General features: G+C 51.9%; 1 protein-coding gene across 1 annotated transcript; it reads left to right on the top strand.

Moving 5' to 3' along the window:
- Positions 1-6,814: 6,814 nt before the first annotated feature.
- Positions 6,815-10,733, top strand: PtA15_9A173 (uncharacterized protein; the record flags this gene model as incomplete). Its single annotated transcript, XM_053172354.1, has 7 exons — positions 6,815-7,024; positions 7,086-9,173; positions 9,235-9,469; positions 9,541-9,770; positions 9,830-10,047; positions 10,120-10,278; positions 10,349-10,733. The coding sequence occupies 7 exons, from the start codon at positions 6,815-6,817 to the stop codon at positions 10,731-10,733; spliced, it is 3,525 nt and encodes a 1,174-aa protein (XP_053023603.1).
- Between the last annotated feature and the right edge of the window lie 3,952 nt (positions 10,734-14,685).

The raw sequence follows: 14,685 nt of genomic DNA, 5'->3' as shown, positions 1-14,685 counted from the left end.
CCAGCTTGGGTCCTCTCTGGTCGAGGGGTTGTTTCCAAATTCACAAAGTTTGACGGGGATGGTGTAGTCAAGCTGCCGAGTGGTCTTGAGATGGGAGGCAACCAAGGGGCAGGAAGTCTTGGCGCCATACGGGCTCCTGACGGGGTTGTTGCACTCGGCGCGGATATTCTTCTTGATGTTGTCGATGGCCACGACAATGCTCTTGGGCTTGTGGAGTTGGCAGCAGATTCAGATGGGTAAGGGTGAGTTGCTTGGAGGCAAGAGTATAGAGGCGTCTTGTGTCCAGATTTTGAATTGGAGCGGTCGCCATGGAATTGTTTACAGTTACGGCGCCGCGGCGTGGCATTTGCGTAGAAGGCAACAAGATTTCTTCCCTGAGGAGGGTGAGAGTGCCTGGGTGGTGCAGCCAAGAGCTTAAAACACGGATAGGCTGGCAGGTTCTTCTTTCCCCAGGGCGATTGGAGATGCTGCACTTCTAGCTATCCATTGCCCTCAACCCCTCCGCTGTTGCGCGTGCGCAGTTTGAGGGGCAAAGAGTGGGCCCCCCACTGGTCAGCAGCCTTTGCTGCAGGCCGGGGGCCTTCACGTCCAACTTTTTTGACCCGTGCGCTTGATGCGGGCTGGAGGTTGAGCCTGGGGGCACAGCACTGCTGATGTTGGAAGGCTAGGTTGAGAATTTAGAGAGCTATGTAGATTTTTTTTTTTGACAATGGTTTTTTGTCCAATGGGGAAACCCATGATTTTTTTTCTCTCATTTTGTGTATTTACAGGGGGAACCCTTGAATTTTTTTTTAGGGTTCTGGCAAATCTGTGTCTTTAATAAACTTGGATGTGTTATGTTGAAGGTTCAGATGGGTACAATCAGCCATTTTCAAGGTTATAGATGTGTAACCAAGTCCAATGAAGCTGATTGCTTCAACAGAATTGGTTGTTGGTGTGCAGCCAAGTCCAAACTTAACAAAGTCCCTCAAGACTTCGGGGGTGAACTCGCGAAGCAAGCCTCTGTCAGGAGGGACTTCCCCTTAGCTCCCCAAACTCGCGCACCAAGAATGTATTTTCAAGGTATTTTGTTTATTTTTTCTACAGCTCACCCACCACATCCACTCCTTGTTTATTAGCTTCATTTCATTGGAACATGCTGGAGAAAAGAGTACAGATGTTTACATCTCCCATGATCCCCTCCACATTCTTGTGGAGAGCAAACTGTGGAAAGTGTGTTGGTGAGCACAGACCCTTTCTGTGCAAAATCCTCATTTTGTGTATATTTCAAGATTTTTTTTGGACCAGAAGGAATGTTGTGAAGTTACCCAAATTCTGTAGGTTGGACAGGCACAAGCTAATATTTCACCTAAGCAACGTTATTCCAAAGAAAGACATGGAAGCAAGGAATTATAGAAGTTTGAAAACTCCTGCCACCTAAATTTAGAATCTTGCCCCCGCAAAAAGGGGCAATAAGGTGCAAGTCCCTCCTGCCAAGGGCTGTTGGAGGCTTGCTTTGCAAGACACACACCCGCAGCAGAGGGACTTCATTAAGTTCGAGCCAAGTCTGATGAAGCAGAATTGTTGTGGAAGTGATTATCAATGAAATTGAAGACAATTACCCAGGTGTGGATGTCTGTCCTCATCAACCTGTCACACCCCTCAAGTCACCTTTACCAGTTATACACATACTCAGCCCCAGCCAAACGCTGGGGATACTGCCAGCCAATCATAAAAGGGTGATGGAATTTCTTGTGGATCAGAGCCAGTCCCATGCCATTCTTTCCTCCAAGTTTGAACTCTGGAGAGTGACATGTTACAGGACATGCCATCACATCCTTACATACAAAACAAAACCACAAGGAAAGAAAAGAAAACACAACACAGCAAACAACCAACAGAAGAGAAGAAATAAAACAGAACAAAACAATCACAAGAGAACAAAACTCACATGTATAAATGTGTTAGGACCATGAAACTTGAGGCATGAGAAGAAATAATAAATGAACAAGCAAACAACAAACATTAAACATATGAAAAAATTTATGAATCAAAGAAATGCTTGAAGTCTTGATTCTTGAGGATCTTCAGTTCAAGGGTCTCTTGCTGAAGTTGAAGATCTTGATGCCTTGAGGCCCTGTGCCCATCTGGTCACCACACCACTAATTCAGGGAAAGCAGAAGTTCATTGTGTCTTAAAGTTAAACCTCTTTTAACATTATTTACACCACTTTTTCTTCTTTTTCAAACTGCGGCACTACCGCTGAAATGCCTAACTTAACAAATTCCCTCCTCTGCGGGGCTGAGTGGGGAGAAGAGTGCCGCCGACCACAGGGAGGGACTTACGGCTTATGTTGGGGTGTGTAGCCTGAGAGCATTGGCCAAAAGCCTGGTTCAAATTCCAGACCCTGTAGCTCACTCGTTGTGTGAGCTATATATAATGAGGTCCTGAGCATCAACAGATGCACCCACACCTCATCTTTCTTCCTGTCAGCTCAGATTTTCAAAGGAGAAAGTAGAACAGACAGGCAAAGCCGAAATAAGAGAAACAAAAACTAGACCTGCGGGGCCAGGCACCACCTGAGAAGACCGCCGTCTTGAGTCTGGGTGAGCTTTTCAGAAATTTACCAAAAAAAACTTGGAAAATGTGATGAGCTCAAAAAATCAACAAAGTATATAGCAGTTTACGTTCTGATAATGGGAGGGGTAGCTTTGAAACTACAGGCTACAAAATTCAAAGTGTGAGTTTTGATCACTTTTCGGTGGATGGTCTCCCACCCAAATGGTGTGATAGCCCCAAGCTTAACTAAGCCACTTGTGGTGAGCAGGTCTGGGCGGCAGCCCAGTCTCACCAGAGAGGCTTATAAACTAAAACACAAAGCTTGCGTGAGCCAAGCGTGATATAGAGGCCACTCTTTCTCTCCTGGTTTCTATGCCACTTGTCAGATTTTTTTTCTTTTTTTGTTTATATGACAGCTTACCATCTTCTTGATTTTTCAGTATTTTTTTTTTATTGCTGTACTCTCACCCCTTCACATTTGAAAATTGACAACAAGAAGTAGTATGATTGCGCACGGTCCGTGTCATATGATGCGCAAGCCAAATCCAAGTTTGAAATCATGAATTTTGATAATTTATTTCCAGTAGATACAATCAAGATTTTGCACTCAAAAAAATACTGAAAAATCCAGAACATGTAGAATTATGATGTATCAAAAACTAGAAAGATTATGTTGAGTGTTGAGAGTGTGGTGATACAAACAAGGCTGCTCCCAGCCAAACCTTGGAATTGGCTCACGTGAGAAAAGTGTTTTAGTATGCAAGGCCCTCCCTCCGGTTGGGGTCGCTTCGCGACCAGCCAAATGCCACTGCAAAAAAAACTGTGTCATGAACTGTGAGCAGTTGACATGTGGTAACTCTGAGGAAGCTTGTGGTGTTACACCAGCCTTACTCAAGGTTTGACTCAACCCAAGCTTCAATGCACAGTCACTGTGCACCTTGCACAGTGACTGTGCCAACAAAGACACTTATGCATTCATGTGGAGTTACAATGGCAGCTTGGCTTGAGTATCCTGCATGTCAACTGCAAGCAGTTGTCCAAGTTTTTTTTGCAGTGTGCTGCACACCCGCACGGAGGCTGGGACTTGTGTTAAGGTTGTGATAGCCCGTAAGTCCCTCCCTGCGTGCAGGAGAACCCTGACTTATTACAAGTCCCTTGCTTCAGAGGGCCCTGGTACAGCCTGGGCTGGCGCAAAGCGCCCTTGCGCGGAGCGCAACCTCCGAAGGAGGGACTTGCAGGTAAAGCCAAGAATTTGGCTTGAGAGCTTTCAGTGTTTTGGTGGGAGTTTTTTCCCGCTCCCCTTTCAGGGGTCTTCTCCTTGTGTATTCCTATTGCCTGTGGTGCCAGATTAAAGGCCTGATTTTTCTCTTTCTTTTGGTGTCAATCACCACTTTTTCCCCCTTCACAAACTCCTTCCATCAACACTGGGTTGCTACGCTACGCTACACTATTTCAGCGCTACGTGTTAGCGTAGTGGCAAAAAGCGCCCATCTATTTTGCATAGCGTTAGCGCGCTGTTAGCGGCGCTAACAGCGCGCCAATTCTTTGTTAGCGTTAGTGCGCCGCTACAGTCGCTACGCTACGCTGCGCTGCGCTACAGCGCTTTTAGCGGAAAAAAAGCCCTTTTTTTCCCGCTAAAGGCGCTGTAGCGCAGCGTAGCGCGCGCTCTTTTGCGCCCTGCATGTGTAGCGTTAGCGCAATTGCGCGCATCTGCGCTAACGCTACGCTATCAGCTGAAATAGCTGCGCACCGCGTGCGCGTAGCGTTAGCACATATGCGTGCAATGGAGGACTTCCCGCCAATTTAGAAAGCTGGCTTTTCAGTTTTTTCTATTTTTCAGCAGAGAAACTGCTTGAGAATAGAAAATAGAAATGGAAAATCACATTTTGCCGGTCTTCTAAAACCGACGGGAAGTCCTCCAATTGCGCTAACGCTACGCTAAAAAATAGCTCATTTGCGCTGCGCTACGCTACACTAACCGCTATGGTTAGCATAGCGACCCAGTGTTGCTTCCATCCCCCTTTGAAGTTTGTGATTTTTTTGTGTTTGGCCAGAAGTGTGTATGCAAATTCCGAGAAGATCCATTGGGACTCAAGTCAAATACAGAACTCCATCATCCATCCACCTTGACTGCTGAGCAAGGGCAACACTCTCCTTCAAGTGTAGAGATCACAAAAGTGACACTACATTGAAGCTGAGATGCTCAGCTATCCCGTGTACTTCAGCTCGCTGACTCACAATGAGTGCGCGCTGTGTAATGTAAATTTGATTCAAAAAGTTGGCCAAAAGCCACAAATTTCCTGAAGCTCTCACGCGGAAAAAAGCCGATAACTCATAAGCCTCCCATTGGGAATGGGAGATGCTTCGCATCGGGGTGAGTCCCGGGAGGCTTAGTTAAGTCAGGGAGGACCAGCCAAACTTACGCTCCACCCAAATGAGTTACCCCCCGTACCGCCACCCGAACTCCGACCTCCGGCCGCATGGGGAGGGAAGTTAGCTGAAATGCAGCGGCTCAGCACTACACCCACGTTTTCTTAACGCGCTCCAGCCCATCATGTTTTTTCAGGGAAAAGGAAAAGCGGGGCGCGCAGCGGCACAAAAGCCGCTGCGCTAGATGCAGCACAGCGGTTAAACACAATACCATGTTGTGGTGATGCAATAACTCTGACTTGTTTGGGTGATCTTCATCCCACAAACTTGCTCCTGGTGTTTTTTTTTTTTCTTTTTTTTTTTTCCTCTCATGTGCGTCTGCTGCCTCAACCCATGTCTAGCCCATCTCACCTGCTGTAGGATCTCGTCAGCTGGAGCAGCAGACGTGGAAGGGATTTTTCCACATCCTTCCACGACCGCCATCAGCATCACATTGTGGTGTTCCAGGCGAGTGCTTCTATCCTCTTTTCCTTCTTTGTCTGTCCTCCATCTGATCATGCAATGAAATCCTTCCACAACGATCGTCATCACATTCTGCTGTTCTATGTACTAGCAGGCCTGTTGTTCCTCGCCTGGCGGCCCGCGTCTCAGGAAATCATTCGGTAATTATGTACTTTGATGATCAAATGAAAGCCAGTTTCAAGGATGGTCGTTTTGTGCTCAATCAACGGGACATGAGTCCATTGAGATACTTTACCCAAGCCCATTGAGTGCATCTCTCCGGTCTTGTTATCTCTCTCTCTCTCTCTCTCGGCTCCTCCGTTGTCCTCTCTCTATGTAGCCGCTCCAAGTGTTCGCCTCGGCCATACAGCAGCTGGTTATTGATCTTCCAATCGAGCGATAGACCGGCAGTGTGTTTGTGGATCCCCATGAAACAGTTGTCTCTTCTGAGGTCTCTCTTGATCGCTCGTGAACAGCACCGATACTCGGGGTCCAGCTTTTGTGAAGTGGCTGGTGCGCCCTGGAGGTGTCGCCGTTGATCTCGTTGGCCGGTTCCCTGAGGCCCTTGATGGGAGCACTGCTGGACTCATGGTGATTTGATTGATGATGCGTTCTCTTGCATGGAATCAGCCGTTGGGCTTATGAAAGCAAGGCTGCTGCTGGGATCAGACTGGATTCTGGGGACTGCTGGCCACTTGGTCAGCCAGAACTGAGCTCCAACACATCTCTCATGATGGACAACGGCATCGGTCATGAGTCCCTTGTGAACACCATTCAGACTCTGATTCCCGCTTGCATCATTTTCGACCGAGGGCTGGATCCAAGAGCTGGCTGATGAACTATGTATATCTTCAACATAGACAGTTTGCTCCGCAGTCATCCACGGGGGAGTTTGGAAGTGGCGGGCACCGGGTGGCTTCCGCGGAGGCGGCTTCGGCCTCTGGAGGCGGCAAGCACGCAGACTTCAATCGGAGGGATGCCCATCCCGGCATGTTCCAGTGGGTTATAAGTCACAGAGTGCCGATAAGCTACATATGTAGATCAGATTGGCAGGCTCTCGCTCTGTCTGCTTCCAGAGGCGAGAGTGGCTCTGCGCGGAAGCTAATTGGGTGCTCGGTTCTTGGGAAGTGGGTGATCGGCAGCCCAGAATGTGGTGGGTGCGTGTGGATGCTCGGTCGATGAAGGGCGGGTGCACGTGGGCTATGTAGCCCCAGCTGAATCTGTCTATCTAATATTCCTGTGTCTGGTTCTTGTTTTTCTTTTCCACTGGACAGTCAGCAGCATCCATCAGCACTGCATCCCCTCAGTCCGAGAAGCTGAAGCCGAAGAAGTGGGCTGTGCCTGCCTCTTGATAACCATCCCTCCCTCCCTCCCTCCCCCCCTCCCCCTGCACCCAGCCCCAGCCATGCCCGCCGCCCAGCACGCGACCGCCTCCAGTGCCCGGCGGAGGATCGAGCACCAGCGCCAGCAGCCCAGCATCCATGCCCTGCCCAACGTGCCCCTTGCCGAGCACCCCGCCAGCGAGCCCAACAGCCCCATCACCGACCACACCTCAAACGAATCCCACTCCAGCACCCCCGCAAAGGAGCCCGGCTATGCCCACTACCAGCGCGAGGTAGGCATCCCAGACTCATAGAGGGAAACACTGTATACATACTCACTGCTGCTGTCCCCAGCCCGAAGTCTATCACGACATCATGAGCGGGGCCAGGAACCCCAAGCTGGACCATCCCTCGGCCGAATCCCTCTCCCCCACGTACACCAACGGGAGATACCGCCAGGGCGCGTATGCCCCCGACGGCCTCGAGTCCGGCCGGGCCTCGACCATCGGCACCGACGCCGGCTTCAACCCGGCGATCCCCTACAGCTCCTCGCGCACGGCGCTCAACAACGAGTGGCGCCACTCCGAGCTGGGCAGCCAGGACGGGGGCCCGTTTGCGGACGAGAAGTACGGCCCGGGCGGCAGCTATCCGGCCAACGAGCACGGCCTCGCCGACAAGCCCACCTACATCCCCATCCCGCCCTCGAGCCCCGCCGAGGACGAGAAGAAGGCCGCCGCCCCCCCCGCCGACGGCGCCATCCGCGCCCCGCCCGTCGTCGTCAGCCGCCAGAACCGGCTCGAGTGGATCGACGGCATCCGCGGGCTCGCCTCGCTCGTCATCTTCACCCACCACTTCAGCGACCTCACCTGGGCCCAGTCCCACCCGGACACGCTCTCCCAGGGGAGCGTCTACGGCCTCCTGCGCAACGGCCAGCTCGCCGTCGGCATGTACTTCCTCCTCGGCGGGCGCGTCCTCGCCCACTCCTTCCTCCGCTCCGCCTTCACCCGCCCCGCGATCCCCAAGGACTCCCACGGGACCGCCATCCCCGGCGCCCAGGCCGCCAAGTGGCTCGGCCCGCGCTGGCTCGCCCTCTCCTCCTCCCTCTTCCGCCGCTCCATCCGGCTCGCCTTCCCCGCCATCGTCGTCGGCTTCCTCCAGTGGCAGATCGCCGCCCGGAACCTGCTGGCCGACCGCCCCGTCGAGGCCGCCCGGATCCTCGCGCCCTCCTCGCTCTGGAACCCCACCTGGGACCACATCGGCTCCTTCCCCGGCTTCCTCCAGTTCTGTCTCGACCTCTTCACCAACCGAGGGCACCAGTACATGCTCAACGTCGGCTCGGCACTCTGGTCGACCTACGACCAGTTCTGGGGCTCCGTCCTCGTCTACATCCTCGCTGCCTCCGTCGCCCAGGTCGGCTGGATCGGCCGCTATCTGATCTACCTCGTCGTCTGCGCCTCGCTCTGGTTCGTCAACAGCCCCAACATGCTCTACGTCCTCGGCCTCTGGCTCGCCGACCTCCATGCCGCCGGCTTCATCCGCAAGCTCCAAGACCACTGGAAGCCCACCATGGCCCTCGAAGTGCTCGTCATGGCCCTCGGCTTGGCCATGATTGCCGGCGGCACCAAGGTCGCCACCCCGGCCGACAACATCGTCGGCAACATCACCGTCTACGAGGGCAAGTTCGGATGGGACCAGAGCTTGAGCTGGCCTCAGTACATGTTCATGTCCAACTGGATCCCCCCGCTCTGCATCCTCATCTGGGTCGAGGTGTCGCATGCCATGCAATGGCTCGCCAGCTGGGGGATCTTCACCTGGCTCGGCAAAGTCTCCTACGGCTTCTACCTCATGCAGTTCATCACCCTCTACAGCATCATGCCCCCTGTGATCATCTACTTGAACGCGCAAGGCAAGAGCTACTGGGACATGGTCATGCCCGCCTACATCATCTGTCTCCTCTTCAACATCTTCATCGCCTGGATCGGCTACCACCTGCTCGACCGGGTCGGGCTCAACCTGGCCAAGTGGATCTGGGACGGCTTCTTTGTCACCGCGCCCTCCAACGCCCTCGCGCTCCCCCTGAAAGCCGCACGCGCCTTCGGCAGCATGCTCATCAGTGCCCCGGGAGGCGCGGCGAGATACGTGTCCGGCAAAGCCGCCGCCAAGTTCCGCGCCACCCGCCAAGGCCTCCACACGCTCTGCAACTGGCGCACCCCGTGCACCAGGCCGGCCATCGCCGACCCCTCCGACCCCGAGGTCATCAACCAGCTCCACTCCACCCGCTGGTCCTCCGACTTGAGCGCCGATCTCGAGGCCGTCCGCACCGCCCGTCTCCTGCGCTTCCAGCAGTACACCTGGATGATCCATATCGTCGTCATCCCCGCCGTCAGCATCCTCTGGGTCATCTACCACCCCACCGGAACGTGGACATACGACGCGTTCACCGTATGCCCATCTTTCTTCTCTCTCTACCATGCTCCCCAAACCACTGATGTCTTTCTTTCAGTTTTCGACGCTGTGGCGGTTCATGTGGGTGCTCTCGGTGCCCAACTGTCTGTTCGCCTTCGCGGGCTTCATCACCCCCGACCTGGCCCCCAGCCCGGCGACCGTCGACAAGAAGCCCGTCTGTCGCGAGTACATCCGCAACTTCTTCATCCTGCTCGTCACCAAAGGCTCGAACGAGAATGCGGTCCGGCGAGGATACAACAAGCTGTTGCTGCTCGAAAAATACCACCCCGCCGGTACGTCTGTCTCTCTCACCCACCCGTGTCTAATCCTCTGCCTGACTGTCTCGGGTCTTGGGCATCCGCAGTCAAAGTCATCGTCTTGACCGACGAGCCCTACGTCTACCCCGACCTCCAAAACATCGTCTGTCCCAAGTCCTACGTCTCCCCCCTCGGCAAGGCTAAGTACAAGGCCAGGGCGCTCGACTACTTCCGCTACCACGTCTCTCTCGGGGTGTACGACTGGATCTTGCACATGGACGAGGAGTCTACGACCGATGGAGAGAGCTTGCGGAGATGCATCGAGTTCATCCGATACGTAAGTGCGAAGCTCACCGCTCTCCTCAGAGTGTTCTCCGGGCTGACATAAGACCACAGACCCCGCACCACTTCGGCCAAGGCATCATCTTGTACAACGGCGAAGGCTACTGGGACAACTGGTACTTCACCGTCGCCGACGGGATCCGGGTGGGCGACGATCTGGCGCGCTTCCACTTCCAAAACACGGTCATCCACCGGCCCGTGTTCGGCGTGCACGGCTCGTTCCTGATGACGAATGGGGAAATGGAGAACGAGTGTACGTGGGACTTCGGCTCGTAAGTCTGCCCCGCCCAGAGCCTCGTCCGTCGCGCGGGGGTGCAGGAGGCTGACGGTTCGCTCTCGGCCAGCTTGGCGGAGGACTTCGAGTTCTCCCAGGACGCTTGGAGGCGCGGCTTTACCTGCGGCCGGGTCCACGGCATCGTCCGTGAACAGTCGCCGACCACTCTCCGGGATTTCCTCAAGCAACGTCGTCGATGGTTTATGGGTATTCGGGACATCGATGGGCTGTAAGCATCGGTCCCGTCTTGTGTGGCCCCAGCACGAAGCTAACCCACAGACGGGTGTGTGATACTACAGGTACGGGCTCCCGCATCTGGCGGTGAACCTATGGATAGTGGGGGTCTTCACGCTCGCGGTGACGATCATCAACATCCCGTTCCTCTTGGTCGACCAGTCCTTGACGCCGCTGTGGGTAGCCGTGTGTGCAGACTTCTGCTTCGTGACCTTCTACTGGCTCTACCTCTGGGGCCTGCTCTTCCAGGAGCTCGACTACGGCCAGAAGTGGTGGCGCATCGCCCTCCATCTGCCCTGCGCCGTCGTCATCCAGCCCTTCGCCTCGATCGCCGAGGGGCTCTCGGCCATCTGGGCCATGAGCTCCGTCGACTTCGGCAAGTTCGAGGTCATCGTCAAGTCCGTCTCCCCCTCCTCTTCTTCCCTCTGCCCTGTCTTGCCCCCCTCCTGATCTCCTCTTGACGCCATTGCAGGAAATAATCGGACGCTTTTCTTGGGTTCTACGGACTTTTCATCTCGCTTTCATCCCGCTTTCGGCCCATATCACCACGCCCGCGGCCCGTCTTTCCAGCCATACCAAAAACAGACCCGTTGCTTACCATGTTCCTTCCAGCTTCCTTGGGGCTGTTCCGCCGTCATCCATGCTTAGCTTAGTCCCTTTAGTACTCTTTTTTTCAACCTTCTTGCAGTTGTTGTTGTTGGTGGCAGTGTTTCGATGGGGACGGCGGTGCAGACGCCCGACTCGTCCGCACCCGTCCCGTCCCGCGTCCCCTTTGCATAGATCCCCATCCCCATCATCCCACATATCTATACACACACATACACACATATACATATTTATCACACTTCATATATATATATATTTCCCACTACTAATCGCATGTTGTCCAAGCCCGCCGTTTCCGTACCCCTAGTCCTGCATGCAAGTATCCCCAGAACGGCGCCCCCGCCGGGTCCTTTCCTGGCCAGAGACGGGCTTGTGCGTGTGTGTTTCTGGCGCCCTGTGAACCGCGCGCCCCGGTTTCGGGCGGGACGCGTCTGAGGGCGAGCCACTGTGAAAACACATGCACCATGTAACAGAGAACGCTTGTGCACGCACAGGTTGCTGGGGGGCTATAGCCCGGCGTGCTGTAGCTACGTACCAGCTGGAACGCAACGGGCCGGCCACCCGACTCTGATCGGTGCACTGAGGGCCCAATTACAAACGGTTTCTGAAAACTTATCGGAATATTTTCGACACTGTTTTCGAAACAGAATCTGTTGATTTTTAGATGCAGATACGGGCGCAAAGATGTTTCGAAAAAGGCTGGATGAAAATGTGCAATGATGGGCCTGCAGCCACGCGGGCGCGAAGCTAGGCGGTCCTTCTTCTGTCTTGCGCGGAGGGCAAACCGCCTCTCTGCGAAACAGCGACCCAGCGGGGCGCTCCTCCAGAGAGGCTTTGCTAAGCCCGACACAGGCGGCGTTGGAGGTCCTGACGAACGTCGGTTCTGTGGGGTGGACCATGCGAAGGGTGTATGGCCATTTCTGGCAAGCTGATTGGATCGGCCGTTGTTGTGTGGCGGGAATAGGGGGTTTCAAAGCTGGCCCGATGCGGCTTGCATGCACTTGTGCAAGTCGGTGTTCCACTTAATTCTTGAACACTGAGCGGCAAAAGTGCATGCAAGTCTCCTTTTACTACACCCCCCGACCCTGCTTGAATGGTTTTTTGAATGTTGGTGTTCAAGAAAAGCCTTGAACACCAACTGCCAAAGTTCATGCAAGTCATGCATGACCAACTTTGAATCCCCCTATTATGTGCCCTGTGGGAGTTGAGCCCATGTCTCTTATATCCATGTCAAGTATACTAACCACTGTACTAATGACGCTTGGATATCAATGGCTGCAGGTGGCTGGATTAACATCCACTGGTGTCACATGAAGATCCCTAAGTGAGGGTAAGACCTGTAAATGACAAGTCATGAATGAGTGACACCAGCAGGTATGATAAAGCTAAGAGTAGCAGAACCACAACCTGACATGAGAAACAACCAGATGCAGCAATGAGCTAGGAGGCCTTGATGGGAGGCCAACAATGCACAAAGAGAGAGAGAGAGAAACAACAAGTAACTGAGAAACAACCAGACGCAGCGATGAGCTAGAAGGCCTTGATGGGAGGCCAACAATGCACAAAGAGAGAGAGAGAAAAACGACAAGCACCTATTGAGGTGTGGGGAGTTTGATCAACAAGATGAGTGATGATTCATTGCATGATGAGCAAGGAAGAAGAGAGAGAGGGAAAAAGGAAACTAAACCTGAGAAACAAACAGACGCAGCAATGATCTAGGAGGCCAACAATGCACAAAGAGAGAGAGAGAGAGAAACAACAAGCACCTATTGAGGTGCGGGGAGTTTGATCAACAAGATGAGTGATGAGGAGAAGAAAAGAGAAGAAAGAGGCAAAACAATGGAAGCTATAACTATCTACATGATGAACCTAGAATAGTGATAGATTACATTGTGCCCCAATTCTTGCCTTTCACTTGCCTCTCCGCAGTCGTCCTCCTACTCCTTCTGACCTCGAACGCTACACAAGGGTGCTGGTGAGGCTGCCTTCCTGACTAATGCTGAGGGAATGAGAGTGACACTAAGAAAAAGAAGAAAAGGTGTGGCTGATTTCTACTTGATCTTAGGAACTAGTACCATGAGCTTAACTACTGTTTAGCTACTGAGGATGAGAGGATTGGGGTAATGATTGATGAGGGGGAAGTAATGGCAATGGTGAGTTCAGAGTGGCAATGGGCAATTTTCAATAGCAATGGTTGAGGAGCAATAGAAATGATCTCAATAAGCGAATGGGTGATGAGGAATTTCTACTATAATTTCTGCATAATCTTCACTTGGGGAATCTACAAGTGGGGGGGGAAAGGAAGTTCTTATGTTAAGCTGAAAGATGAACAGTCAAGAGGAATTCTGGCTATGGGAAGAAAGACTGTACAAATGGGGAAGGTGATGTGAACATAGTAACAACTTGTAATGATGAGCACTACTGAAAGAGGTAAGCACAGATCCAATGATGTAATGTTTACAATAGGCATAGTACATGATGAGCGATGTATGTAAAGGGTTTAATATGTGAGAAAATATCTGTAAAAGGAATGTACTATAATGATTTAAGTAAGTTACTAATGAAAGGAGTGTTGTAACTAATGAAGACTGTAGGTTTTCTGTAAATCTTATATCCTTTATAACTATTGAACCATTGAAGATAAAGGGGTACTATGTGTGAGTGACTAAAGGTGAAATGAGGCGTAGAATCTGAACATGAAACAATACTCCTTGTCTGATGTGCAACAATGATGCAAGCAGTCAAGATCTCCAAAGACAACTCTGCAAACAAGCGGACACACCACTTGGAGCACGAGTGCTTCTACATCAACAAGCAGATACACCGCAAGAGCCTGGCCATTGAATGCTTTCCCACAGATCAGCAGCTCACCAATATCATGACAAAGGCCCTTGGTCCGATGCCATTTGAGAGGATCCTGTCCAGCCTCAAAATTTCTGCTCTGACATGATCAGCAGCATCCACTATGGCAAGTACCTGGGAGGACAGCATGCGCTAGCTGCAAGACACATGCGCCCCCCGCAATTGTCCGTCTTACCCTTACTCCTTTATGGTGTGAAATCAAGATGATCACATGCTACTTCCTTTGCTTTTGCAGACTTCGACTGGAACTGGATATTTTTCTGTTTTTTTTTTTTTTTTTTCTCTTTCTTTTTTTCTTTTCTTTCTTCTGTTCTTTTTCTTTCTGCTCAAGTTTTTGAACAGTTGTTGGAGTCTTTTTGAGGAGGTGGCTGTTATGGATTATGGTTATGTTCCCTCATTAGCATATGTATTTAGACAATGCTTGTACTCTGTTTCTGTAAAAGCCTCCTCCCTGTGGTGCTGGTGAACCTTCTTTTTCTCACTCTCTTTAAATTTGCCTTCTATTCACCGGCATCCCAGGTAAGCACTGTGATGTTTTATTCTTCTATCTTTTAGCCTTGTTTCTTTTTTCTCTCTTCTTCTCTTGTTTTTCTTTCAGCTCTGTGATGAAAAAAATCTTTTGTTCTCTTTTTGCCTTCTATTCACTGGCATCCCAGAGAACAAGAGGATTCAGGCCCGCGACATGCAGCGCGACGAGCCCTTGTGCCTGCCGCGCCCGTACAACTGAGATGAAAGGATGAAACCACACAAAAACAAAACAACCACCACACCAAAACAATGGAGACAAACCGAAGTAAAAGAAAAGCCAACCCTATCCAAGACGCGCATGTGAGAAAAAGAAAAGAAGAGACAGGTGTAAAGAAAAATAAAAGAATCAAACAAAACAGAACACACAAAGAGAAAAGAAAGGGAAAAATGAACAAAAGAAACCTGA

Source organism: Puccinia triticina, chromosome 9A (genome assembly GCF_026914185.1).
Source record: "Puccinia triticina chromosome 9A, complete sequence".
Lineage (NCBI taxonomy): Eukaryota > Fungi > Basidiomycota > Pucciniomycetes > Pucciniales > Pucciniaceae > Puccinia > Puccinia triticina.
This window is presented reverse-complemented; position numbering and strand designations above follow the sequence as displayed.